Here is a 24,822-nt window from a genome sequence, read left to right as displayed (position 1 = left end):
GCTCAAGTGGAACTGGCCTCTGCTCAGCCTATATCCTCACCAGGAGCCTCCAGTTCCATCACCTTTTCATTTACCATTTCAGGCAGGTGCTTTTTCTTTGCATACTTCAAAACCAAACAAAAATAGTCTTGTATTTTGGACTGATGGTTATGTATGACCCACCAAAAAGGTGCACTTATTGCACCAGTGTGGGTGCTAGGATGGTGCTTTAATAACTCTCAGGGAGGGTATAATGTTAAAACAATTGATAGACTATCATGAGGAATATTAAATTCTTTACCAACACCACTATAGTTTCTGATTGGTCATAATACAGAGACCTTATTCATGTCTTGATATCTTTCACTGGGTGTTTGGCACCAAACCTATTACAGATGGCCCTTTTTAGACATTCATCATCATTCTATTGTATGTGGATTGGCTGCAATGGGCCTAAAGTTTGAGTAGATTAGGCCAGCTAGTCTCTTCTTCGTACACTGTGAAGGTTGGGGGTGCCCCAAGGCTAAGAAAATTTGCAAACTGTTACCTGGCCATGGTGTTCACAGCTGGCTTTTAGATTTTTATTCCTTTATCATCAATGCAGCATGCATTGGCTGAAGTATTGATCTATATTTCAGCCATTGAGCAAAGCCAGACTGGAAACAGACTGAGGTTGAACATTTTATTTTGTCTAGCTCTTCAACCTCAGCACCAGCCACCTCAGTGTATGATCGGTGGTACCCAATTCCGCCTCAGCAGCCATATCAAAGATTTGTCAAGCAATCTATACGTGAATGACTAGTGAGCATGAGAAAAATGTGTAATTGCAGAGTTGGATTCCATCAGTGCCAGCTGTCTACCAGACCAATCGGATATCAAGCTTTTAAGGGTCCATCTGACATTTAGAACCCAGGAGCCAGAACCTGTCTTGTCAAGATAAGGGTACCTGGTAAGTCATAGTAAGAAACTAACAAAGTGCACTGTGTTCTTAATACATTTTGTTTTTGCTGCAGAAGTCAGTTTAGCAGGAGACCATATTTAAAGATGACAATGCTTTGCCAGGTCTATAAGTGTACTCAGGGATACCTAGCCAGGTTTATTTTGTATTCTGCTTTTTTTCTGTACTTTGAAGCAGATTACATTCAGGTACTGTAGTGACAAATGGGGTACCACCCTCTTTTTTTTTTTTTCCTCCTGCTCTTTTGGACTTTCGGCACAATCAAAACTGGCTCCTGTTCGGGTCATCAAGCCTTCATGCCTCCACACCCGTCTTTAACTTCCTCCCATCTAATGTAGGTAGTGTAGCAAATGCCACCGCCTTGTCCAAAACCCAGGAAAGGTGATGGTCTTAGCCAGTCAGTAGGTGGTGATGGAGCACGATGACTAGAGTCAGACCAAGAAACTAAAAACAGGGGTCTTCTGGGCCTGGAGTGGCACACAGCACCAACCCCAAGTCAGCAGGCCAGCCCCCCCCCCCCCCCGCGACTGGAGTGGCACACAGCACGGATCCCAACTCAGCAGGCCAGCCCCATCCCTCTGGAAGACCAGAAATCTCAATACCCAGGAAGCATTTTGATTTGATCTGATTTACCTCAATCACTCTCCTGAGCCCTTGGGAAGTACAGCGATTGGGCATAACCTGACATTAATTTAAGCATCCACTACCAATTTTTTTTCTTTTGCTACTTCTGACAGCATGCACTTAAAAGGAATTATTTTAAAAATTCGACAAAGAACTTACACATGCATTGCTAAATTTATTGAGTAGGTCTTTTCAGATGATTATTTTAAATATTCCTTTACAACTTAAGGGTACAAGGAAAAGATGGTGGCAAAAGATGTTGAGCGAGGAGCTTTTCTCCCACTTTCTGAATTACTGGTCATTTTCATAGAGCGCAGGGTCCTTCCTTTTTCCCCTCGCATGTTCTTGCATCCCCCAAGAATAAACAAGATATGCAAGCACAAAAGCTTAAAGAGAAGAAAAGGAGTCCGTTACTTTAAGACATGTGCAGCAACATGAGAACAAACACATAATTATCTCCCACTTCCTTATTTTACTGAAACAATGCCAGATCCGAGTGCAGGAATAATATCTGAAAGCAAGCTGGAGTACAAGGCTGATATGAATACTTTTTTAAATCAAGGCCCTGGGACCAGGTATGTGTGTCTGTGTTGGGGGTGAGGTTCCAGTGAAAGATGGCTGGCAATTAGTGCTGAAACAACTCAGTCTGCAAACAGCTGTAATTTAAGCTCAGCACTGACTTTGCTGACCTTTCAGAATCATCAGCATTGGCTTTTCTGATGGGCAACATCAGCAGCTGGAGCCCAGCCTGGAACTTTTCTGTGAAAGTTTCTAGAACTTTGACTGTGCCCTACTGAGCATGGGTGACATAGCACGATAACCACAAGGGCTCTTTCAGTCTAACTTCTTAGCTTAACTTGGAGAAACCAACTCCAAGGGGAGACAGGTGAGATTCATGAAGACCGACATCCTGCTGTCCTTGAACACCACTTATTATAGGTAAGCAAGGCTATTTTCTTCAAGAGCAAGCAGAATGGCAGTCCTCACCAGTAGGAAATCTCCAACTTACAGACTGCCCTGAACAAATAAAGGGGAACTTACACCATGTCAGACACAATAGCTGTTGTTGGTGGCAACAAGTCTCTTTTTTCCCCTTATATTGCTATTTCCAGAGTCAGCCTGCAACAAACACAAAATTGAAGAATACACATACAGTAGCCCCTCACTCCAATCGAGAGAAAAGGTGTTCAATGCTAGTTTGCTTTACATCTCTTTCCTGGAACAGAACAACTGGACCTTCCTGGACAGGAAAATGTAAACAGATCTACCAAGGTTGAGCCCCACTCCTGTAATATCTGATTTGCAGCACCATCACCCCACGCCATGAAACATTCATACAGTTCCAGGACCTTTCAAATCTGTCCTAAAAGAACATTATCCTTGCCTAGCAGATAGGTGGCTCTGAGGCCCATCTGGACAGTCTCCTGCCACAGGAAGTACAATCCTGTTCATCCCTGCTTGTTAATGTAAAACGGATACTTATTGTCCAGCTGGACAAGGACTACGTTGTTGGGCAACCAATTTCTGAAAGCCTTTAGAGCATACCAAACTGCCTTAGCTTCAGGAAGTTTATCTGAACAGACCAAAGGCCTTGGGTGCAGAGGCTGCCAGTGCTGCACTAAAGAATCCCAAAAGAAGCAGAAGAGTAAAAACCTGTAAGCAGTGGAGCTCTGCAGAAAAGATGATGGAAGGAGCCCCCCCTTGTGGACATGTAGTATCATGACATGCTGCACATGCCCAGTAGGGCCCAGTCAAAGTTCCAGGCCAAGTTTCATTTGATGAGGTCATCCACTTGTGAGGACCGCGACCCTGCATGTCCTCAGAGAATCATTTACTTTCCTAAAGCCCTTTTCTTCCAAATAAAATCCTTCAGTAGCTGGATTTCTAACTCACCCTCAGCTTGGCTCAAAACTCTAATGCTAATTAAACAAAATCACTATGCCCTCCCTTTCTCAACCTGATTTTTAATTCACTCATAAGGAGACAATCTTCAGTTGCAGGCAGTTCTTCCCACTCAGTCTCTCCCATTATTAAACATAAATGCTGTGCTGAGGATTAAAAGAACTACATATACATCATCCTAGTACACATAAAGCATGAACACAACCTAAGGAGTAAGATTTTTAAAAACTATGTCCATTTTTTTTTTAATAAAAGATAAGTATAAAGACAGTAAATATATTAAAATAAAAAGCAAAAGAACAAGAACTAACATCAAGTGCTGAAGAAACAGGACAGAAGCAAACTATATGGAACAATATATGTACCACTGCTCCTTTTAAGAAGAGTGTACCGTACCCGTTATGAATCATCACATTAGCAAGATCATTAGGGTATAATTACAAGTGGGACATGGCCATCAGCCTCATTCCTGAAGGTAACCACTTCAGAAACAGTCACTCCTTTACAAAGGGTTTACTTTAACCTCTAATAGTCAAGCTGCAGCTGTAAGCAGCTAAATTGTATCTCACTAAGTGTGCAGTCACACCATGCTAGAAAGACTGGTCAGTAAAAATTTAAAAACTACTGATATTTTAAGTGATAATTGTAGCTTGATTTTTTTTCTCGTTTTTCTTGGTGGTCTCTGTTGTGCACAAAACTTTAAATTTTTGTGTATTGCACACACATCCTAATGCCACCTGATTTTATTGGATGATATAATTTGCATTTTATTACTTGACATCAAATCAAGGGCATATACTATGGTCCTCCAAGGGTCACAATCTGGTTGGTTTTCCTGCTAACCAAAATTAACCTGTTAGAAAAAATGTATGCAATTATACTAGCATAGGATGAATGTTCATTATGGAAATCCTGAAAACCAAGCCTGTTTACTGTCCTCATGGACTGGCAGCAAATCCTCCTGCCATTCCCTATTAACAAAAATAACATTGAAGATAATACTTACGTGGGCCTACTCTGAAGACCTGACCTCTAAATCGCCTCCAAAGATTTGGAATGCCTTTGGAGAAATAGTGGGGAAACGCCCTCTGTTCAAATGGAGAGAGACTGTAGCTAATGATATGCCGCACTTTGGCTAGGTCTCCAAAGTGGCGTCCCATGTCCAAACACTTCTTGCTGAAGAATCAAATCATGCATTATATCAGTGATCCAGATTTACACACAGCAGAGATTCTAAAATTAAAATATTCCCAAGCTGCTCATTCAGGCTAGTCCAAAATTACAGCACAGACAGTGGTTTGTAAACAATTTTAAATATATGGTACTAGAATTCTCAAAAAATGCCTAACTTTACATGTCTAAAACATTTTATTTTGTAGTAGGTGCTATGACTTGTTGGAGTTTGAAGATAGGCAACAGGGAAGAGTTTAGATATCTTAACTGTAGGTCAGAAATGTTCAAACTGCTTCCCAATGCCATCTTGTGGCTAGAGGAAGGGGACAGCATGGAAAAACGTGTGATACTGTTGATAAAAGAGCAGATGAGAGCTACTTTAAATCAATTCATGGAATGTTAAAAACAGTAATTTATAAATATCAAGGAAAAAATTGGACAGACATTAGACACACACTAAACATGTTGCCAAGATGATGATGAAACATAGCACCCATTGATGTGTAGTGAGAGGTATTACAGCACCTAATATTTGAGGAGGCGGAAGTAAGTTATTCATACATATGAAAAGGAAAGCAGATGTCACTAAATCCTGTAGATTAAATTTAAATTCAGAGATTTATATTCTGCCTTTATAACTTGGAGTTAAACAGGGTGGATTACATCATATTAAAATATAAAAATAACGTTTACAATCCTATGCACAAAAATATAAATGTTCATCTAGATTTACTGAATAACTCACTTTCCCTTTTGCTTCTCATGTACTACCCATCTGAGACAATGTCCTATTTTTATACCTACTTTTTGTTTAAACTGGGTAAACTTTAAAAATTAATAATTTTAGATACACGGATCATGTATTTTCTTACTAAACGTTAACTTTGTTTTTGCGCTTCTAATGAAAACATGTTTTGTCTACCTGCTCTATTATACAACGCTATACGCACCACATCTCAGTACTTGTTTTCAATAAAAACAGACGCGGATGTTAACGCGTGGTCTCTTGGCGGCTACACACTTTGCAGCCTTATTTACCAACAGCCTCTCCAGCTCGCTACCCTTTCACTAGTAACTGTTTTACACTTATTTCTGTTGTTGTTGCCTCAGCCTTCAATCAGACTACTCAGTGCTGTTTTGGGGGCAGCAGGTGAAGCTGATTCTGCTTCACCTGCTGCCCCCAAAACAGAAAACGACACACGCGTCCGTCCGAGAGAAAGGGCAGTGCCGGGGCAGGGGTTTCTTAGCCCTCGCTGTTGGATGCAATCATATGGAGAGAATAACGACTGCGAACTCCTCGGTGCTGCGAGCTCTTATCTGATTATCTGAGAGAGGCGGGGAGGGCGACGCACATGAGGAGGTGAAAAGGAAACACATGTAAAACTGTCATTCCAATAACATTATCCGAAAAGGGCCGCCATCCCCCCCCCGACCCCCGCTTCACCTTCACCAACGCTTCTTCCAGCCGCCACACCACAGTAAGAGGTCGCCCGGCCCCACGCTTCCCTTTTCCTTCCGGTGTCATAGGGCGCGAAGACGTCGTAGCTTCCGCCCACGCTGGAGGCGCCGAGCTATAGCGGCGGAGCTCCTGACGTCACTGCCTGCGGCAGTCGCGTCCTCGGCGCGCATGCTCTGTCCCGACCCGCTGATTCCTCTCCGACCCAGCAAGTTTCTAAAAAGGAGCGCGCACGTAGGCGCTCGAAGAGAAAATCGAGGATCGGCCCTTGCTGCGTGATAGATCCTAGATGGGTATTTCCCAAGCCGCTGCTGGGGGCACAGCGCCCTGCTCAGGCTGTCAGGATATCGATGAAAGATTTGCATGCAGATCAAGCTGCGGCCGATCTTGCAAACCTGCCGGAAGCCTTGTAGGCTAGGCGAGTGTTAGAAAACACGGCTCAGGCCGCTAGGAGCGGTAATTTGCCTCGTAGCACCTCCACCAACGCGTATGTGTTCCTATAAGGAAGGGGAGCAGGGGCTAGGCTACTAAAGTCATGAACAGTTGCATTGCTAGGATATGAGTTATTTGGGGACCATGGTGTCATGCTTATGCCCCTTGCCTAACAACTGGAAGAATGGCTTTAGGAAGCCTAGGTAGCAAAGAGGTATACTTTGGGCAAGTCACTTTACCCTCCATTGCCTCAGGTACAAAACTTAGACTATAAGCCTTCTCCAGCTAGGGAAATACCTACAGTACATGAATGTAAACCGATGTGATATGTCAGATCAAATGTCTATATACATAAATAAATAGAATAAAAAGGATATACTACTGCTGCAGCTCTTGCCTACAACTCTAGCTCAGCAATCGTGAGAGGCCTTCAACAGTAACAGAACAGATAATCTTTACGAGCATAGCACGCACAGGTCCAGTTGTCAGTATAATCAATACTAAATATGTATGTTGAGATGCATACCCTGCCTTTATTATACTTTATGCCTATTCATTGTAAAGGGCCTGAAAAGCAGAACAGGTTGTGGTCTCTTTAAGAGTAGAGTTACCTACCCTAACTACAGTCCAACAGAAAGCTTGCTGCACTGATGAAGCTACAGTGTAATTGATGAGTAAGAAGGACCTAAGGAGTAAGTTCATTTTCTTTAAGTAAACGCTATGGCCCACATAAGTTTGTATAGGTGTTGCAAACAGCTATCCATATACTTCACAACTCATGGTTTTCTTTATATAGCTGTAAACTTAACCAGATCAAATGAAAGATGATACATGAAAGTTAAGGATATTTACATATTAGTATTACTGCAAAAATACTACACTTATGTCCAATGCATATGTAGCTGGTAATATTTAACCAAAGCTATATCAGACTAATGACTGCAGCAAAAGAGCAAATGGTCCATCCAGTCTGCCCAGCAAGTTTCTTGGAGTAGTAACTGCCATTCACTACAGGTTAGCTCCAACCCTCATGATAAAGGGTAGAAATATTAAAAATCAAAACCATCTACAGTCGATATTTTCAAAGTTTTACAACCAGATAGGGTATCCTAACTACAGGTAGCTTGAGAGCATCTTAATGCCCTAGCACAAATCACCCCATACAGGGGAAAAAAAAAAAAGGAATTGTAACAAGAACTTTTGACACTTCTGGGAATACGTTTTGGCGTTACAATCTAATGTGTAACCAATTGAAAACATTCAGATCATTCCCATTAGTGAATGCAGTACTTAGATATCAAAGTATTCAGTTCATGTTTAGGCAACCTGCCATGGCATCTTAAAAAGATTAAGAGACAACTGGTTTTCTTGGCCTAGCAGTTTCCTTCTGTTGGGACCCTCCATGAAACTAGCAACTAGCAGATTTAAAACAATCTTAGGACATTTTTTCACTCAGTGCATAATCAAGTTATGGAATCTTGTTGCCAGAGGCTGTGATCAAGGCAACTAAGGGTCAAAAAAGGAATGGATAAGTTCCTGAAGGGAAAGACCATAACCAGTTATTAGGCAGGTAGACTTGGGAAAGCCAACACTGATCCTTGGGAGTGAGATACAAGCAATGGATCAACTCTTGGAGGTCTGCTGCATACTTGTGACTCAGACTGCCCATTTGGAAGAGAAAATGCTGGGCTTGATGGACCTTGCTCTGACCCAGCATGGTACCTTAAAACCACCTAGTATTACTTCTAGCATTTAGTAGTCTTCAGGCTAGAGACAAGCACCAGGGCTCATACAAACCATACAATCATGAGCCCTATTATCCAGCTATTAGGTTTTTCCATTGCTGCATTACTGGGATTCTTCTCCCCCAGGCTGCTTGAACACTTCTGCACTATCCCCAAGAGACAGTGTGAAGACATGACCCAGGAATCAAAACACAGGTCCTCCACATAGCAGCGTTGCACACTTGAGCCACTAAACTGGCCCTTACAATCCTAAAAGGATTAGAAAAAAAAAACTTCCTTTGAACTGTTTTGTTTGCTAAGTAAAACCTTTGTTTCTGCTTAAATTCTGCCTTTTAAAAAAAAATGTAAAAAAATTAAACAGAAAAGATCTTCATTGCAATCATCTTTATTCTAAATACAGATCCAACAGATCCTTTAGTTATCACAATCTGAAATGAGATTAAGGCCATGATTTGTGTATATATCAAATATCCTCAAATGATTATATAGAGAACATGCAAAGCAATATTTAAAGCCACGAACATAAATGTAGCAATGTGTCTAAATACACTAGAAAGTCATGTTTCCTATTTCAATACATACTGTTTTTACACTACGCACTTGGGGTAGCATTTCAGTTAGGGTGAGTGCCTCCAACATCACAATGCATTTAAGAAAGCACTTTCCAAAGTTAGACAATTTAGGGTGTCCCTGGCCTTGGACAACCTTGTGTACAGACACCAACATTAAGAGGAAAGTTGTCCATCAGACAACTGCCTTCAGTCTCTAAAAGTCACATTTAAAAATTCAGCGATGGCCAAATTAAGATGTCTCTGGGTAAAAATAGTCCCCTCCCTATATAAGAATGGGGCCGATTTAAGCAAGACCGATTGAGCAGTTCTAAAACCTGTGTGTCCAGAAACTTTGGATATAAAAATGTCAACTGTCAAACTTAAAACTTTTTTCATCATGAATGATGCACAGAAAAGGCACAGCAAGTATACTCATTCTCCCTTATATTTGTCTAGTGCGATCAGAATTATAAACACATACTATATATACATACAAATTAATTTTATGGATTCATTTCTCCATGAAAAAGCAAAGTTAGTTCTCAAGTCAGTATACAATAGGGGAAAAAAAAAAAGCAACACCATTCAAGCCATTACATAACTCAGACTGTGCTAGATTATTTTTGACAAGAAAGTTTACAAGATTGCAAATGCCTTTGGCAGAAACAAACGGGGCTGGCTTTTAGCACTTAAAAATGTACTCAATTCTGGATTACTTCTAAGACAGTTGTGCTTTGTGTGCATGAAAAGCAGCATTTCCACAGCTTACCAAGACAATTAAGTTGAAATGCACATTTGCAAGTGTTTGGCATTTTATGGTGCTATACATAAAATATATTTTTTTTAAAGTTGTGAGTGTAGCTCATTCCATGTGCTGTGCTCCCAACTAGTCTGAGTCACCCCCTATTTCCACTTAGCCCCATCTTCTTTGAATGTGTCAAGCATCTCCATTCTGCCCAGTTCAGCAAAATTCATTTCTGCTGCAATCAAACTGTTTGTTTTTTTTAATCAGCCTAACTTAAAAAGATTTTTTTTTTTACCTTTAGTGGGTTTAATGTTATGGTGCTGTATAACAGCACTAGAAAAGCACAATACATTTCAACAAAGTTGACTCTGGCCAGCTATGTTGAAATACTGCTTTTTCAGGGGAAACATCCAGAGCAGTGGGCCCTAACGGCAGGTACATTTGGTAGCGATCATATCTTCGTATTCTTTGTAGGCGATAGAGCTGTCTGATTCTATCGTCAGGACACTCATGGGGCTGTATTCAGCAGGCACACACGAGGGCCTGGGGACCGATGAGTCCAGTTTTTCATAGATAATATTTTGTACCATAGTGTGAACAGGAGAGCCATAGCGATGCCCAACCACTCTAGGGCATGCCCCTTTACAATACCGGGGGTTGTAGCGATGGGGTGCAATGATCCACTTGTTCCAGTTCAGCTGGCTAAAGCTTAGCCTGAAACTGTGAAGGTCACACTCCCTTTGTGCAAACACCAACTGCTTGAAGTACTCTGTCAGGTTGTAATAGCTCTGAGTTGCTGCGTTCTCCATTAGGCCTTGGTTATTTTGACCTCGTCTGTGCCGGGATAGTCTTGGAACCTGCAGGATCTGGTCCAAGTCATGAAGATCATCCATCAGTGACCCGCTCTGATCATACAACAGGTCTGTTCTCTGATACCCAAATGCATTCTGCCCTTGATAAGCTTGCTCACTGGTGTCATTGAGGTACAGAAGCAACCAAGGTGGCACCAGCGATATATTAAATGGATCTCTCTGTTGGGATCCCAAGTGATGGTCTTTCAGGCATGTGAAATTCACAGCCATATGGACATTCTGTTTATTTGAGGCAATTAAAGGTTCAAGGAGAGATGTCACATCTATTTCAATCCATCTCTGCCTATACTTGAGCTGAAGGGCAAATGCATGGGATATATGAGGGCACATCTCACTTGGAAATTCCTGTTCTTTAACAGCTAAGTTGCAGGTGCATGTGATCTCCAAAGGAAGAAATGATCTGTCAACAGAGTAGAGCAAGACTGATTTAAGTAACTGCTCCAGAGCAGCAACATGGCCCACATTGAAGGATAGATCCAAGGACTGAACATCTAAGGAAGTAGAAAAAAAGAAGAGGAAAGCAGCTTTATACCACTCTTTCAGTTTGCCAATAGTAGAGATGTTACATGCCTACACTACATAAACTTTATGTTTAGAGAATACAGTACTTCCACAAAAATCTACAACTTATTACCCAGGCTTTACTTTAGGAAAATATACAGTCCGCTGTAGTTAACATAAGAACATGCCATACTGGGTCAGACCAAGGGTCCATCAAGCCCAGCATCCTGTTTCCAAAAGTGGCCAATCCAAGTCACAAGTACCTAGCAAGTACCCAAACATTAAATAGTTCCCATGCTAATGCTGGCAACAAGGTGGTTATTCCCTATTAATAACCATTTCTGGACTTCTCCTCCAGGAACTTATCCAAAGCTTTTTTTAAACCCAGCTACCTTAACTACATCCTCTAGCAATTAATTCTAGAGCTCAATTGCACATTGAGTGAAAAAATTCAGACTTTAATAGTGCATTACACTAACACTATAAACATCTTTCTAGTTACTCTGTAGAAGGGGCAGAGACCCTATCAGAGTATCTCTCTCTTCCACTAGTGACTAATATTTACTATAGCATCACAGAGCCTGAAGGCAGCTTTCAGGCATACACTGCTCAGCATATTTAAGTAGAGAAAGATTTGTCTTTTTAAATTCAGTTTTAGCCCCCTGTTTACAAATAATAGATGTACTTTACAGCATGGTTCAGATACAAACAACTTTCAATCAAACCCCTAGATTCATCAAAATGCTATACATTTCACATGAATAACACCCATGAAATGGAAAAGGGGCATGCTTAGGGTAATTAGAGAGAGATGTTTATAAGGCTCTCATAAGTCAACTATTTATATCACTGTAGGAGGGTCAACTAGTAACTGGAGCTAATGTTTTGGATATGGTTTAGGGTTTTGGGGCCAGTTTTACATGCACAATAAGATGAACTCTCTGCCTGGGTGCTTTCAACCTAGAGCCAAGAGTACATTGTAGAAATCTCATTTTTGGGTGCCTTTCTTCATTCTATAGCACCTCAAATGTTCACTTGATGTATACTGTGCTATTGGTACATCTCACTGTGCATGTAAAACTGGCCCCCAAACCCTATCCCACCACCCACACCTCACCCCGAGTTACTAGTTGACCCTTCTACAGTGCTATAAATAGTTGACTAAGACCCGGGAAAAGGGTGCAGTTGACTAACACCCGGGAAAAGGGTACAGGTTTAGAAGGGTAGAAACGCATTGGGGAGAAGGAAAAGCTCCAACCTGGGGAGCAGGGCGGCTGGGAGAGCAGCAGCCTGGGGTGCAGTGGTGGTGGGGCCGAAGAGTCAGCAGTGGGGCGGGACGAGGTAGGCCCGGACCATGCACGCACCTGCATGGCTATTACTATATTTAATTTAAAGGGTCCCAGGCTCGGCTTTTGTTGCCCTGAACGCGAGTCCCCGTAAAGCTTTGCAAGCCAAAAGCAGATCAAGCCTTTCACGGGAGGCGGCGGCGGCGACTCAAGCAGGCCGGCGCCAGCCTCCCGGGCCTCAGTCGCGTCCCGGCACGGAGCCCCCGGCACCTACCTGCCTCCCAGCCCGCCAGGCACTGGGCCTGCGGGGCGAAGAGCCGGGCCGTGTTGTAGCGGTGGCCCCCGTGCGGCCGCGGGACGCCCTCCCGGGTGGCGGACAGCTTGTACAGGCGCTTCATGTACCTGAGCGCCCTGCTGCTAGGCCGCGGCGCGCCCTCCCCCCAGCCGGGCCTGGCCGCCAGCACCTTCAGCAGCGGAGGCGGGGGCGGCGGCTGCAGGCCGGCCGCGGGGCAGAGCAACCAGGCCGAGGAGCAGAGGCAAAGCCACACGGCCCCTGCGGCAGCCATGACGCGCGAGAGCCGGGGCCCGGGCCCGCCCCCGCCCTTAAATAAGCTTCAGCTGGGCCTAGGCAAGGGCGCCCTTTAATTAGGGGGGGAAAGGGCAGGGTCCCTCCTGCTCCACACACCCCCCGATTGGGGCAGCCAGCCCGAGTCCCTGCAGCAAATCGGAGTGAGAGCCCAGATCCTTGAACTTCAAAGTCCATTTTCTTTACCCACTAAACCGAGCCTCCTCAAAGCTCTCCGGAGCAAGGGGCTGGGGGAAGGCACAGTGATGCCAACATTTGGGGACCGGGCTGGCGTGCACCTCTGGGAGCCCACGGCGGCTCGTGACCTTCTCTCCAGGCTCCCTGGCCTGAAGCCCTCCAGCTGCATGCATGACCTAACACCTCTCTTCTCGCCAGCAGGTTTCAATGGCCGAGCTCGTTTGCTAAGGTGAATGCGCTTCCCCTTATCTCTTCCTTTTCATTAGGGAGCTGCTTTTATTTATTTATTTATTTTCTAATTCATGAGCGTGGCCAAATGTCACCTGCTCACCAGATCATGTCTTTGCCCAAGAGAGTTTGCTTGCTGCTCGGATTCAAAAAAATGTCAGCTGAGCATACCTTTCACTTGGACTGGGGAAGTTAAATTACATGTGTGACTGGGATGGCACTGAGCAAATCATCTAGACTAAAACCATGTCCCTTGGATTGGACTAGGATACTGTTCAGCGCCTTTTATTCTGCCATATGCATTCTGCCCTTGATAAGCTTGCTCACTGGTGTCATTGAGATACAGAAGCAACCAAGGTGGCACCAGGTCATTGCCTATGTTTATGTTTAAAAGCTTGGTGTAACCAAATGAAGTAATACAGTAATGAAATGAGGTATTTTTTTCCAAACATTACAAAAAAAACCAACTGGTACCGAATGATTTCATAAAACTTTGTATAATTAAAATAATGATCTTAAATAGTCTGATCTTTAAAAAACGGAAGATCAACCAGCAGTTAATTTCTAGGTGCTACATTTATATGCTACATTTATATTCCTCATTTGCCACTCAGCTGCAAATGCGGAATATAAATGAGGTTTATAGTGGAAAAATAATGGCCTGTATGAGGAAAAATGTTACTCGAAACTTAGAGTATCCAAAAGATGATAGTAATAGCAACGACAGTCTCTAGACAAAACAGAGCCCAAGGCAAGAGTTGCTTTTGGCATTCCCTTCGCTTTTGTGCTTGTGTGCTTGTAAACTGACTCAAGAAGGTAGCCTGGCACACTCCCAGCATGGTGTCCAGGGCTGTTGTCCTGCTTGCCCATCGCTTGCGACAGCCCTGGCAATAGTGGCCATCCTTTTCGGTTTCTTCTCAATCATTTATAAATAGGGTTTCTCCAGCCTCCAATTTTGCTCAGGACAGACTGATCCAGGCCTGATTTCACCTCAGTGAATGCATGGATCTGAAGGTATGATTGTCCTATTAACATCCCTAAGAAAAGCAGGACTACAAGTCCATGCAAGCAATTGAATAAAACTAAGATTGTACTGAAAAAAAATGGAACCAATTGGCTACCTTATTTATAAAGTCCATTTCAGCAATTACGAAAAGTGTATAGGGTGAGTGGAATACTCTTGGTGAAATGCATTTTGTTTAATTTGACTTTTTAGATGGGTTTCACAAGGGAGTGAATGTGTCTATTTGCTTTTGTATGTCAGGTGTGCTGGTGAGTGCCACACAAACACAGCTAATTTGTTTCATGGTCAGCATATAGCTCCCTAAATTGTTTCTGAATATTAAAGACCGTGGTTGCCTGCTGCATTCTCTAGTTGTCATGAAGAGCCTGACGAAGATAGCCTAATTCCCTGTGAAAGTCCATACAACAGCTATCCTGAGAAAGACTAGCCTGGGCTTCAGTAGAATGGGCTAAGACCCAGGCAGACCCGAGTTCAAATCCCACTTTCCTCAGTAAGTCACTTTATTTCCTATTGCTTCAGCTACACACCTGCAGGCCGATGCAATATCAAGTGCGAGAAAACGTGTCCAAACTGGGCACATGTTTTTTCGATGCACGCACACCCCTTCTCCTGTGTGCCCAATGCAGTAGGGAAATGAGCTGCCATGCTAGGGATAAATTGTATGTCCCTAGCATGTCTATGGCATCAGATGCCCAGGAGATGTGGCTTTGTGCCGGTTAGAAAAATGGACTCTCAATTAGCAAGCGTCCGCTTTCATAACCCGTGCATAGCCACAGGCAAGGATTTTATTTTTTTGTATGGCAGGGGGAGCGCAGCACTAGGGCTAGTATTTAGTTTTTGCATGTTACAACATGCACATTGGGCACACAGTGAATTTTTTGGCATCGGGGTAATAGCTAATAGCCTCATCTACATGGCATTTACATGCGATGAGCACTATCAGCTGCACACTAGTTTGGACGCGCAAATCCCATTATTGCATGGGGAGCTATTGTAGCGCGTCCAACCACGTGCCGAGCGCACTGCACTGCATCGGCCTGCTGGACTGTAGACCCTTTGGGGTAGTGATGCTGTAAGTTACCTTGAACATCCTTTGGAAAGGCAGGCTAAAAATCCCCAAATTGTTACAGTGGACTTTGCCCTTTATCAGAGATGTAATTTTATCATAAAGAAAAAGTGCTTGTTACATTTCTCAGGCTAAAGTCCATAAAAAGGAGTGATTAGAAGTCTTTTGCAATTCTCATCAACCTGACCTAGCTTTTCAGGCTGTGCTTGTCGATAGACTTCCTTTTCGCCACACGATGGCAGCCCCGTCAGTCACGTTCCCCCCCCCCCCCGGGATGAGTGCCAGGTTTTACTGTCACTTGTTCTGCAAATTCTCTGAACTTTGCCCCGCAGCTCATGAAAAATTGCTGGCTGTACAGCCATCTTACGCCTGTTACAGGAACTGAATTTTTAACATACACCCAAGCAAAGAGAGCAATGTTTGTCAGTCCTTTACATCAGAGCCCTGACTCTTGGAATATACAAAAGATAACCCAGTGGAAATAGTCTCTGTCCGTGATTTGTGTATTTTAACATTCAATAATATCTGCAAGCCATCTGTGATTATCAGCATATTTGTTTCCTCTTGGTTCTAATGTTTATTACAGTTTACTAAAGCAATCTCTCGTCATGTATAAGATATCACCTTCCTAAACTTCCAGTGTGCAGAACTGCATGATTTCATTTCTTTCTCTTTCCTTACAGGTGAAGAAGAGGTGATTTGGAGGGGTTCTTTCCTTATGCTGTTGGAATGTGAAAGTGCTCCTGTGTCCCCTCCCGCCTGACAATAACTTTAAACAAGGTCTTACAGATAGGTTTGGTTGTGTCTGTAAATCTATGGCTGTATGTGCAGGCCTGGATTTGGGAAACTGCCTCTAGTGCCACGTGCTCATAGGTGTCGCAGCGTTGCCGCTACCTTGCCTCCGTCCAGGCTTGCTCCTGCCGTGGTGCTGCTCTGCACCTGAAAAACAATTCAGCACGGGGGGGGCCTGTGAGCCCTCTCATGCGGAAAGGCCCAGCGGCACCAAGTAGCTGCTGCAGTGGGTCAGCGCCAGGACTCTGGGATGAGGGAAGGATGCGGGTGGGGGCGGTCCACCTCTGAGGACCCAGGAGAAGGGAGCATCCACGTGCATCCTACAAATGTTTCTGAGGCGGGTGTACATCTGTCACTACTATGTGATGTGTGATCTTCAGTAAAGACACCATCCTGTGAAAAAGTGACTTAACAGAGCAAAGCTCAGGCTTGTTATGGTTTTGAGGTGTTGGCGTGGATTCTTGGGTACTGCTGTGATGGCCACTCCCACGGGGAGGAGTCCCGTGATGAGCCGCAGTACCAGGCTAGACTCGAGACAGGCAAACACAGAGATTTGTCTTTTATTATACAGCTGGATGATACCAGTAGTGAGGCTATCCAGTGGTAGCAGTCCAGGGGCCCTCGGCAGAGGAGACCCGTCTCACAATGGTAGATGTTAGCAGCACAAGGTTGTGTAGGGAGTTCCCAGTGCTGAGCTGTTGATGAGACAGACTGACAAAGGTTAGATTACTCAAGTTGGTAGCAGTACAGATGGAGCTCCCAGCAGGCAGATGTAGTTGGATTACAGGCACCGAGGCAGGGAGAGCAGGCCCTCAAGGAGTGAGGTCCTGGTATCCCAGATAGGCACCTGAAAGAATGCAAAGGGCCCCCGAGGAGCGGGTACCCAGGTTAGATGAAATATCCTGAAAGGCAGAGAGAGCTTCCAGCGGCAGCACAGCAGTGGCAGAGTAGCTCAGACCGGAGGCTTTCCATCCATTCACGATCCTTGCTAACTCGAATTGTTAGCAAACGAAGGGCAGGCTAAATACCCGGATGGCGTGACGTCGCTCGAGGGGGCCGCCCCCGAGGTTCCCGCCATGACGTGGATAAAGACGCGGGTGGCGTGCGCGCCTGCACCCTAGGAGACCCTCAGGAGAAACATGGCGTGAGGCTTTGCCATAGCCGTTCCGGGGACGCCGGAGAGAGCGGCAAGCAGAGGCGGCGGTAGCCATCTTCCCAAGGCTAGCGGGGAGAGCAGAGAGAAAGGTGAGGCACAGAGGTCGAAGCCGTCTGAGACCGACAGACGCAAAAAGGCTGAGCCTTCTAGTAACTGATTCCATGTCTACTGAAGTCAAAACATTATACCGCTCGTGTCAAAAACCAATTTTTAACCAGTAAACTAAGTGGTTACCCTCTCTGGGCACTGCCTGTCCCTCCCCGCCATTGTACATAGTGAGTTAAATTCAGAACATAAGTACTGTTAGTAGAGCAATTATGTAAAACAACTTTCGTTATATTTACTCGGTTAACCTGTTATACTGTGTCATGTCACCCAAAGGCCTGCCTTTGAGGCATCCTCTTCTATGTAAACCGGTGGGATATTTTGAATCGAATATCGGTGTAGATAGATAAATAAATAAATAAATAAATAAATAGATAGATAGATAGATAGATAGATAGATAGATATGAGCTGTAAGTCTTGGAAAAGTCTTCCCCTGAACAGTTCAGTGTCTCATTTTTAATGTTGTCACTGGAGTTTAAAATGGACACATTCTGACATTTGAGTTGCTGATGCCAGTGCCTCAGTGATTAACAATATGCAGTGTAAATAATATAAAAGCAGACCTCGCTGGCCCTGCATTGCCTCTGGTTCCTGACATTGTGCACAGAGTATGACTTCGTAACTGCCCGTAGGTTTATATAAAGACCCTTTAACTCGCTGTGGAAATACGAACAAAGAAAAACTGTTCAAACATTCCTAGGAAGCCAACAGCCCCGAAGTAAACAGCCAGAAATCTGACACCATAAGTATAAATCCCGATGAGGTTCGAGCCCAAGGCATAAATAAGCCTGAAAGAGCTCGATGGTGCCCAGGTTTCTTGAAAGCAGCACTAACATGGCCGGTAGGAAGTGCTGACAAAAGGTGGATTGTTTTCCTCCAAAGAGTTAGGTCGGTATCCCATGTAATGAAATTCCTTTCGTTCTACCCATGGGCACGTAAACTTCCTTCCAACAAAGGAAAAGATAGCGAGTCCTTTTGTGTTGGGAGCACTGCTTTCTAGCTTTATGAAGAAGCTCCTGCTTTGGTGGGTTCTCAGGCTGCGAGCGACCTCTCTCCGGCCCAGTGGGTCTGGGGCATCCTCTTTCCACATCCTCAGAAACTGTTGGCTCGGGGGCAGCTCCGCACACTTCCATGCAGGAGGACTTGGGGCTTTACTCCTGAGCTAGGGACTAGAGAGGGAGCCTGGGGGGGGGCCATCATTCAGCTGCGACACCCAGCAGTAGGGACTCCCGCTGCAGACATCCGCGCCTCTTCCTACAGCCAGCGGCCAGACTCGGGGCCCATGCTGGCTGGCTGACTGCCAGAGGGAGCTGCCGTTTGTGGCCCCTGACTGAGGACTCTCAGTGCGATGCTTTGATGGAGTTGGGGGAGGGAACTACCCTCCCCCCCCCCCCCTATAAAATCCAGGAGGAAACTGCTGGGTTAAAATGTAATACCTAGCATTTCTCAAGTGCAGCCAGCAACAGATTTGTTGTATTGACCACATATGAAAGAGTCAATTAAAGTTAACGGAATGTTTTAGGAAAGAATTGTCTATGCGGCCACCAGCAAGAGCAAGTGGCCACGTTGCCAGTTGGCCACACAAAAATATGCTATGAGAGCTGTTGCAGTAAGTGGTGCGGTGCTCAGCAGTGGATGTGTGACGCTAGTGTAAGATCCGATTGCTGGAGGGGTAAAACTTAGCTTTCAGAGTGATTTCACTATCGGCTCTCCTGTCTGGGCCCTATCGGAGAACAGAGTGCAGAGCGCAGGTGGCATAATATATCAAGCAGGGGTCAGAGAATGGCGAGGAGTGAGGGAAAAGAAGATGGTCCTGCTCTAAAAACTGAAGAAAAGCCATGCTGAGCACTCTATTATAGCACAATCTTTTCTGTCACCGACAGGACAAAGAATCCGCCTCTACATCCACTCTGGGTTGGTTGTTTTTTTGGCTTGTTGTTAACTGTAGATTTAGGAAGGTACAGTACAGTACTTATTAGTGGCAGCTCCTCAGCTGAATCAGTTCGACTCCTCTCCCATTCTCTTTCTGTTTGTGATCCGTGGCCTTAGGAGTACAGCAGCTTAGTGCTGCTTTTCTCCCGCGCTGCACTGTTTTGAGCAAGATGATCCAGACACTCTCGGCCAGCAGTACCACAGTTAAGGGGGCCTGACCCTTTTATTTTGCAAAGCATTAAGCCATGGCACCTCTCTTTTCTATTTTTTTGAACCCAAAATGCAAACTGTGAAGATCTCATACTATTCCAACTTTGGTTCAGCAGTAATTAATAATTCATTTGGCTGTGTGGCAATTCCTTTCCTCATGAAGCAACTTAAAACCCCGGCTGCTGGTCAGTTTACCTCTGTTGGAGTATCAGCATCTTAGTCCATTATTTATGATGCGAGATAGCAAGCAACACCCAGGTTTTCAACATTTATTGTAGAGGAATGGTAAGGAAGGTCTGTTTCTTCAGAGCGGTGACAGAGAAGGGAAGTGTAAACATCCAACACACTTGGTGAAATATATTTCAAAGCTAATCAGAATTTGGCATGGGCTCTGGACATTGAACCTCAAATAATCGTCTTTATGTATTTAGTTAGTCTCTTTTTTTTTTTTTTTTTTACAAAAAGCACTTTACACGAATTAGAAAGAGGAGTTAACACAATGCAGTGTGGGTGGTGCTTCAGATCAGTAAGGAAGAGAGGTGAGAGCTGAGTGAGAACAGAATAAGGAGAAAGAACCCTGGGCAAGAGCAGCCAGTTCTGAAGTGTGGCCCTTTAAGGTCCGATACAGTAAGACAGCAGTTGTCTGCTGAGTTGCCCTCCTCCTCTGCTATTGCAGATGTCCCTTGATTTCTGCTCACTTCCCTCCCCGTGTCTGTCCCAAGCATGCTTGAATTCTGGCATGGTAGCCATTCCAGGCAACTACAAGACCTCCCTCCCACACCAAACTTTAGATGATGATGATCGGGCATTTGTATTTTCTTATGGCATGAAATCTTTTTTTTAAATTTACTCCAGAGGTTATTAACTTTGACCGAATTCGATTACTCAGTTACTGCTGGTATTTCTCAAAAGTTCCCAAAGAAGAAAAATGCAGTCTGGGAGGGGCGTGGGCATTTTGCGTCTGTAACCTAAAGTCTGCGCATAAGTATTTTCGTGCATGGATGGCGTGTAAATGTTAAAATACAAAATTCAGGGCTCGTCAGCGGGGTTTGAAGAGTCATTTTTAATAGGGTAGAAGGGAGGCCATCCTGTCATTTATCTGGCGAACTGGAAACGGACTGGGGAAATGGGCATTTGCACTGGCACTCATGCCTAGCAAAATCCCCCCCCCTTAACATGGTAGAGGAGGCGTTTGCGTGTATACGTATGCGCATACGGCCGATTTTACAATATGCGCACGTATGTTATAAAACAGTCGTGTCCATTCGCACATACATGTACGCCGCGCAGCTCTTTAAAAGTTACCGACTTAGTGAATCAGGTACTTAGATGGTAATCTGTCTGGAGCAGGGACTTCTACCTGAAAAATACTGTAAGCCACCTTGAGCTAAAGTTGGAAAGCTGATCTGGAGCTCTAAAGTTATTAGAGGGGCAGGCAAGCTGGACGGGAAGCAATGGTGGCGGTGCAGTAGCTTTATTCTTGGGCTAACTGGGGGTGAGGGAGGAGTCAGCGGTGGTGGCTGTTTTTGGGGAAAGGCTTCCGTTGTGAGGCAGTCTGCGCTCACTTAGGAGGAGGAAACCGGAATTCAGATTCTGCGCCCTCGGCTGAAATTTAGAAACCGGCTCTGGCTTTTTAGGAGCTGGAAATCCGCCCTGTTTGCTGGGTAATCTCCCACTTCCAAGCCTTTGCACTGATTAAAAAAAATAATAATAATCTCAAGATCTCCTGAAATGAACGGGGGGAGAGAAAACTTAAAAGCAGGAGTGGGCGCCCCCCGCGGTCTGGAGCCCAATCCGGAGGCGAGGGCTCCCGGGCGCCTCCAGAGCCGGTTTCAGGCTCGTTCTGCTGGGCCCGCCCCCCCTCGCCGCTGATTGGACGGGAGCCCCGCTCTCCTTCTGGTGTAAGAGCAGGCAGGGGGCGGGCACGTGGGAGGCTGTGCGAGCTGAGCGCGTGGGTCGCAGCCGCCGGGCAGCGCTAGAGCGCGAGCCCAGAGCCAGGAGTGCGCCCGGCTGGGTTTCGCTGCACGCTTTTCCGTACAGGAACTTTGCTACAAGCTGAAACTTTTCTGGCTTTGTTTTTTTTGGACGCTGCTAACCTGAGTAGAGGGTAAAACATGCTATTTTATTTTTTGCACTTTCTGGTAGTCCCCCCGGGCTGTAACAAAGGGCTTTTCTTTTGGTAATTTCCCCTAAAGCAGGTGCTGCATGGAAGGGTAAGGCAAGGCACTGCCTCTTGGAAAGAGCGATGGAATCTGACAAAAAGCAGCGAGCTCTGGAAGCAGGCACCGTGTAAACTGGCACGATTGGAATAGCAGGACTGCAGGTTGGTACCTTGATTGTGAGTTTAAAACTTTCAGTTGCTTTATGGCACTCGGTCTTTCTAAAAGTGCAGAAATAAGTGCCAGGAAGCCACCCTTGAGTTCATTCTGCCAGAGTTTGTCGAGGTCTGGCTCTGTTTTGGCAGGAGCAGACTTGCAGATTCCAGGCCTGGATTTTTGCCCCCTTTACATGCACAGACTTGTGGTTTTAATAAAGGCTGGCCTGTCACAGTGGAGCCCACCGGTCTCCTTATCAGCTTGGTGAAGAGAGATGTCTCATGACTGAGACTGGCCACTGCTGCTCCTCTGACGCCAGGAGCTGTTCAGGCTGCACGCAGCTCACATTCTCGCTAGGGAGATTAGGTTTATCGCCTTGGAGCACTCCCAGATCCCTTCCTGCCCCGAGCACTGGAGGCAAACGTGGCAACTCTGGGCAGGGGATGGGTTAGACAGAATTGCACCTTTTTTATGTGTGCTTATTAATTTTGTTTGCATGTTGTTTAACTTATTTTGATACAATGAAGTTCTCAAACCTAAATGTTGTTATCCCCCAAGCCTGGAGTAGTTTGACTTTTGAGTGGTGGATTTGTGGGTGATAGGACAGAGAGAATTTAAAGTGGCAGTGCTGTGTGTCTGAGGGGCTGCATTAGCTGTCAGGATGATGTCTCCAAATGGGTTTGTGTTGCACGCACCATGACAAGAATGAACCTCGCTGGTAAGCCAGACTATGCTGTGTATGATCACAGTCTCTCGTTTATTGCTAGTGCTCACCCCAATACTTGCATTGTGGAGTTAGTAAGATTTAATATGTACAGGTGTGCCTAGGAGGTCCTTGTAATCAGTCCGGTGGCGCCTGTTACAATTGGGATGTTTTCTATTGCTTTCTGACACATTTTCTTGCTGTCCGATTGCATCTTTGTGCACTGAGTGGCGATTGGTCCTGTGCATAATTCTGACATTTTTAAGCCATGAGTTGTATAGAAACATATATTATGGCAGATAAAGACCAGTTGGCCGACCCAGTCTGTCTTTGGTTCTCTGGGCAGCTGAGCCTAGAAATTCCCGCGTGTCATTTACCCGACGTCGCAACCCTGTCCCTACCACTGTCCCCTGTATCTGTCCCAAGCAGGTTTAAAATGCGGTGCGGTGCTGGCGTCCACCACTTCCACTGCTAAACTCATCTAGGCCTTGCCATCTCTTTTGGTTCTTACAAGTCCCCTACTAAATAGAACGCCAAGGTTTTGCCACCGAGCTTTGTAAGATTATAAAACAGCCCCCAAAGCGATTGAGACTGTGGCTGAAACATCCGGCTGCTGTTATGGGTATTGACTGTGGCTGCTCCATGCAGGTTCCCCTCACCCTTCTCGTAAACCTGACGTGGTGCTACGGCTGCTGTTAGAGTTATAGCCATGGTTGCTCTGTGCAGGTTACCCTAGACTTCATTCTTTCTTTTACTTACTTACTTACTTACTTATTTATTTATTTATTTATTTATTTTTAATGCTATTTATATTCCACTGTTGCCAACAGCTCACAGTGGATTACAACATAGCCTCACACACAATCAAACAAAAACAAACGTGCAACGTTACTTCTTGCAGGTAATCCCAGTCTTCTTGGAAGTCCGATACAGCTGTCTCGCCATCCTCCCTGCCCCCGAGCGCATCTCTGCATCCAGCGCCGCCTCCATAAAGGATTTTCTCAGGATCGTCTCTGCAGCTCGTTCCTTCAGTTTCCTTTCCTCCAGCAGGCAGGCTTGGAGCGTCTTTAGCTTCTCTTCGTAACGCTGGTGTCGCAGGCCTTGCGTCGCGTTACTAGGCTTTTTCCAAACTCCTGTTCATCCATGCCTTTATGGCCTCCAGTGACCCTTGCGCTCAAGGTGGCGTCCCACTGATGACCCGGACGAGATCAGCATTGCCTCCTTTTTCCTGCTGCTGGTGCCTTTTCCTATGCAAGCTCTTAGCGTTCCCTGCTGCTTTATTACATTGAGATGATTACTCCTAGTTCTCTCTCTCGTTTGACCGTTTCCACTTCTTGTCTCTCTTGAATTCATTCTGGTAAAGTACCTTTGGGTGAGTGTATTATAATGCATTCTGTTTGCAGGAAGCTTGCTATTGGATTTTCCAGTTATTTTGTGTCAGGTGTGGCTGGAATTCATAGAACGCTACCCGGAGCTTTCTCCCCGGAGCAGGCCACTGATTAATCGAGCTCGCCCCTCGGGACTCTGGCACCCCACAAACCCAGCAGGGGTCCCCGATGTCCGACCTACCTGATACTGACATTAATGCTCCGGCAATAAATCACTTGTGTTTTACCTTCCGTGGGTGCACAATAACGTATAACGAAGCTTAGTCATGCTGAAGAATTGCCAGTTCCCTGTCCCTATGCGGTACGTTTTTTGTTTTGTTTTTTTAAAATTGTGAAAGGAGGTATTTGAGAACGGCAGATTCCTGGTGTGAGTGCCCGTGCAGAGCTATCTTTGAGCAGGCTGGCCCTGTTTTGTACAGTTCTGCTGTAGATGTAAAATAGGAGAAACGTACGGAAGCAGAGGCCATTCTGTTTCCAGGAGTTTGAGGGGGATGAGGCTGCCGGCTTTATTTCTATATTATTGGAAGCTCGGACTGAACGTACAGAAACAGCAGGGGTGCTCAGACTGGTCCTCGCCCTTCCTCCCCCCAGCCAGTGGGAGTTTCAGGATATCCCTTATGAATATTCATAAAACATATTTGCATACATAGGAGAGAACCTGACTGGCTGGGGGGAGTTGGAGCACCCCTGCGTTAATGTTCATGATTTCCATAAAAACCTCGACCTGTTTAAACAAGCAGCTGGCTAGCTAACACTTTGATTCTGTGACTAAAGATCCTCAGTGACATTTCCAGCCTCTCCCTTTAATGCCTTCATCTGTCAGGATTCGTAAGTGCATATTTGCCATTACTGGAGCACTTGTGTGCTAAGATGTGCTGAGCTCGTGCGAGATTCATGTTGGTATTTGATCCACAA

The 24,822-nt window shown here is 45.1% G+C and overlaps 3 protein-coding genes across 9 annotated transcripts in view; 1 reads left to right on the top strand and 2 right to left on the bottom strand.

The window, feature by feature from the left end:
* Positions 1–1,716: 1,716 nt before the first annotated feature.
* On the bottom strand, positions 1,717–6,236 carry LOC115079898 (cytochrome b-c1 complex subunit 8). The gene is made up of 3 exons (XM_029583846.1): positions 6,081–6,236; positions 4,470–4,639; positions 1,717–1,947 (listed from the first exon to the last, which is right to left on the bottom strand). Exons 2-3 carry the CDS (start codon positions 4,621–4,623, stop codon positions 1,853–1,855), a joined length of 249 nt encoding a protein of 82 aa, XP_029439706.1. The 5' UTR covers positions 4,624–4,639; positions 6,081–6,236; the 3' UTR covers positions 1,717–1,852.
* A 2,175-nt stretch (positions 6,237–8,411) lies between these two features.
* Positions 8,412–12,832, bottom strand: GDF9 (growth differentiation factor 9). The gene is made up of 2 exons (XM_029583999.1): positions 12,499–12,832; positions 8,412–10,928 (listed from the first exon to the last, which is right to left on the bottom strand). Exons 1-2 carry the CDS (start codon positions 12,788–12,790, stop codon positions 9,991–9,993), a joined length of 1,230 nt encoding a protein of 409 aa, XP_029439859.1. The 5' UTR covers positions 12,791–12,832; the 3' UTR covers positions 8,412–9,990.
* An 8,268-nt stretch (positions 12,833–21,100) lies between these two features.
* SHROOM1 (shroom family member 1) overlaps positions 21,101–24,822 on the top strand; it is a 47,822-nt gene continuing 44,100 nt past the window's right edge. For 4 of the 7 annotated variants that reach the window (XM_029583419.1, XM_029583410.1, XM_029583408.1 and 1 more), the window contains exon 1: positions 21,423–21,824. The gene's annotated coding sequence lies outside the window, so the exon portion shown is untranslated. Of the gene's footprint in view, positions 21,166–21,422; positions 21,825–24,822 lie in introns of those variants that run through there. The other 3 variants (XM_029583412.1, XM_029583409.1, XM_029583411.1) reach the window with 3 other exon arrangements.

This window comes from Rhinatrema bivittatum, chromosome 18 (assembly GCF_901001135.1).
Source record: "Rhinatrema bivittatum chromosome 18, aRhiBiv1.1, whole genome shotgun sequence".
In the NCBI taxonomy this organism is placed as follows: Eukaryota; Metazoa; Chordata; class Amphibia; order Gymnophiona; family Rhinatrematidae; genus Rhinatrema; species Rhinatrema bivittatum.
The sequence above is the reverse complement of the archived record's forward strand: the minus strand, read 5'-3'. Positions and strand labels throughout refer to the sequence as shown.

Excerpts from the sequence above, each read along its gene's own strand:
- GDF9 (XM_029583999.1), bottom strand. The coding sequence starts at position 12,790 with ATGGCTGCCGCAGGGGCCGTGTGGCTTTGCCTCTGCTCCTCGGCCTGG. Across the intron at positions 10,929-12,498 it reads CCTGGCGGGCTGGGAGGCAG|ATGTTCAGTCCTTGGATCTA; the intron begins GTAGGTGCCGGG and ends CTACTTCCTTAG.
- LOC115079898 (XM_029583846.1), bottom strand. The coding sequence starts at position 4,623 with ATGGGACGCCACTTTGGAGACCTAGCCAAAGTGCGGCATATCATTAGC. Across the intron at positions 1,948-4,469 it reads GGTCTTCAGAGTAGGCCCAC|CTTTTGTGCTTGCATATCTT; the intron begins GTAAGTATTATC and ends CTTCTCTTTAAG.